Source organism: Mandrillus leucophaeus, unplaced genomic scaffold (genome assembly GCF_000951045.1).
Source record: "Mandrillus leucophaeus isolate KB7577 unplaced genomic scaffold, Mleu.le_1.0 Scaffold619, whole genome shotgun sequence".
NCBI classification, from domain to species: domain Eukaryota; kingdom Metazoa; phylum Chordata; class Mammalia; order Primates; family Cercopithecidae; genus Mandrillus; species Mandrillus leucophaeus.
In genome coordinates this window covers 955,378-958,706 of record NW_012106686.1, presented here as the reverse complement: position 1 = coordinate 958,706, position 3,329 = coordinate 955,378, and the positions used below count along the sequence as shown (strand labels likewise).

The following is a 3,329-nucleotide window of genomic DNA, read 5'->3' as shown; positions in this document are numbered from 1 at the left end:
TGAACCATTTAAGGGTAAGTTACATAAATTTTGGCTGGTCCTTTTCCCCTATATACTTCAGTGTATATTTTCCTTTCTTTTTTTTAAAAAAAAATTTGAGACAGGGTCTCACTCTCTCACCCAGGCTGGAGTGCAGTGGCATGATCACGGCTCACTGCAGCCTTGACCTCCCAGGCTCAGGGTATATTTTTTAAGAATAGGGATTTTCTCTTCCTTAGTAGCCACAATACCAATTATAAGCTCCTTTCTACTTTTTAATTTAATGATGGGGAAGTTGAGACACAGGGTAGTTAAAAAGATGTTTCACATGTTTGAGGTTCATGGACCACATCTTTGTTGATTCTCTCACTTGGAACATTCTCTCTTTCCATCTCTGCCTGTACATTCCAATCAGATTTTGAAGCCCAGTTCAGGCCTGGCACCCTCCAGAAAAACCTTTCTTGTGGCCCTAGCCTCTGACTCCAGAACATTCCTCCTGGGCACCATTAATTCCATACACCACAGAGCACTTGGAGCAATGCTTGACTGATTGCTTTCTGCTTGTACTGTTGTCCATTTATTTTTGTATGTGTACCTCTCTTGTCTCTCAACTAAATTTTTTGGCTGTGAATGGTTCCCTTCTATACATCTTAACACCCAGTAGAATAATATGCAAAAGTAGAGGCTCAATAAATATTTGTCACATACATGAGAATTGCTTCCAGCTGGAGGAACCATGACAGAAATTGAGAGGAAAAGATATGGAAAAGATTAACTTCTAATTGAAAAACCCTCTTGAAGTGAGAAAACAAGAACATTTTTAACTGCAGCAAAAATAAAAATTCAACAGGAAAGGAAATATATAGGAAAATACATAGCATTTGAAATAATATGTACATAATCATACTAATTTTGATTACTGAATTAACAAAAATTGTGATATGAGCATATTGGGAGGATGGTCATGGAAGGCAAAGTGGGGGAAGTAAAAGAAAAAATCTTCCTGGGACGTGGAGCTTGCAGTGAGCCGAGATCGCGCTACTGCACTCCAGCCTGGGCGACAGAGCAAGATTCTGTCTCAACAAGAAAAAAAAAAATTGAAGAAGAAGAAAAAAATTCTTGCAGAGAGTACACAGAGATTTTAAAGAGCCACAGAGTCTCCATATGATGTGACGAAATGCCACTGTGTGCCTGGGAGGTTGAGTGTGGGGACAAGATTATTACTGAGCTAGGGGGTGGATTAAGCTGTAGTTAGCAGACCTGTTTGACAATCTGGGAGACAGGAACATGCTTTTAAGCATAACCTATAGTCATCTAAATGACTCGTGTTGAGAACCAATACTGTATTATTTATTTATATTCACATTGACTTCCATAGGAGTCAGAGCAGCTTACATAAAATATAGCAAGTAAGTTGTAAACTAGGAGGAGGTGAGCAGGATATTCCCAAAGGGAAGGTACAGGCAGGGGAATCCAAATGGAGCATCAGTGAAGCTAACACAAAACTCAACCTTGACACCGCAACACATTCTCCGAGGGTGGGACCCTGTCCTGTATCACAGTCAAATGCAGTGTCTCTAACTGGGTCTGTGGTCTGAACTGATGACAAAAACTCAGAGTGGATGGGAGGAAACATTCACGTCTCTTTAAGTGACAAAGGAGAAGACAGGCACTTCCGCTCCAGCCTGTTCCCTGATACACAGGAAGCAGGTTGGGAAACAATTTCTATTGGTCCATCCTGTTTTACTTAATGGGCCCCTATATGTTGTAAGCTGCTGCCCTTGCAGCCTAGGTCGATGGGTAAGTTCTTTGGATAATGATAGCAAGGTCACAGGCTCAAATTTCTACTCCATGGCCCTCTCCCTGGATGGGTCCTATGGCTCTGATGTCAGCCCGTCCCTGTTGGTGAAAAAACAGGCTGAAGTGGACATCCGCAGTGACCTGAGACCACTGTCCTCGTGGCACACTGGGAGCTAGAAGGATGCACTATAGCCTGGCATCCCAAATAAGACTTACATGCCCGGCTTAGCTCCCGCCATCAAGACCATGCGCAGAGCGATGCGCTTATGCAGGTTCCACTTCTCCACGGCAGCCGCCACGCAGATGACCCCCACCAGCAGCAGCGTGGTGTTCTTGAAGTACTCCGCCGCCACCTGTAGGGAGGCCAGGCAGGTCAGCCACCCTCCTGGACCAAGGACCCAGGGCCCAGCACCAGCTGGGAGAATGGGCCATACCCAATCAAACCTGTTCTCAATCAAAGAAGCTGGCGAACAGGAAGCAGGGAGGTGACGATTATCGAAATAGCCGACCATCCTAGAGTCATAGCTACTGAGCGTTCACTGTGGGCAGGCACTGGGCTGAGCACTTTACAAAGATTATTTCATTCAATCTGGCCAGTAACTCTAGAGGATAGATATTCTTCTCCATTTTGGAAAACATAAAACCACTGTATTTAAATATGATGTGGATATGATTTTAAAGAATAAACACATATAATTTTATATTGATCTTTTAAAATAACCCTAGGTTTCTCCCCAAACCTAATTTTTAATGTTTTTAGAAAACATTAGAAAATTATTTTCATTTCATTTCTATTAGAAAATTAATACATGCTCAGTATGGAAAACTTCAAAATATAGAAAAAGTTAAAGACAACATTACCCTTAATCATGCTACTGTTAATACTTATAGTTTCTTCCATTTTTCCTATGTCTATATAGTTACATAAATGGATTTATACAATATGTATACTTTTATATCTTACCTTTTTTTCATTTAACATAATATCCTCATCATTTTTTTTGAGAGTCTCACTTATTTTTTATATTTTTTTGAGACAGAGTCTTGCTCTGCTGTCCAGGCTGGAGTGCAGTGGCGTGATCTCAGCTCACTGCAACCTCCGCCTCCCAGGTTCACACCATTCTCCTGCCTCAGCCTCCCGAGTAGCTGGGACTACAGGAGCCCACCACCATGCCTGGCTAATTTTTTTTTTTTTGTATTTTTTGTAGAGATGGGGTTTCATTGTGTTAACCAGGATGGTCTCAATCTCCTCACCGATGGGGTTTCATTGTGTTAACCAGGATGGTCTCATCTCCTCACCTCGTGATGTGCCCCCTTTGACCTCTCAAAGTGCTGAGATTACAAGCGTGAGCCACTATACCCAGCCTTAATTTTAAAAATTTAAATAATTCCCAATAATTCTCAAGTTCCAATGAATTCCAAAAATGAAAATAGTACAAGGAATACCTATATACTCTTTTTTTTTTTTTTTTTTAACCCTGAACCATTTAAGGGTAAGTTACATAAATTTTGGCTGGTCCTTTTCCCCTATATACTTCAGTGTATATTTT

The 3,329-nt window shown here is 41.3% G+C and overlaps 1 protein-coding gene across 2 annotated transcripts in view; it reads right to left on the bottom strand.

The window, feature by feature from the left end:
- The window catches only part of SLC13A4 (solute carrier family 13 (sodium/sulfate symporter), member 4), a 54,396-nt gene that overhangs the window by 31,089 nt on the left and 19,978 nt on the right, over positions 1-3,329 (bottom strand). For both annotated transcript variants that reach the window (XM_012000116.1, XM_012000117.1), the window contains exon 3: positions 1,996-2,132. In XM_012000116.1, coding sequence (XP_011855506.1) covers positions 1,996-2,132 — 137 coding nt within the window. The remainder of the gene's footprint in view (positions 1-1,995; positions 2,133-3,329) is intronic.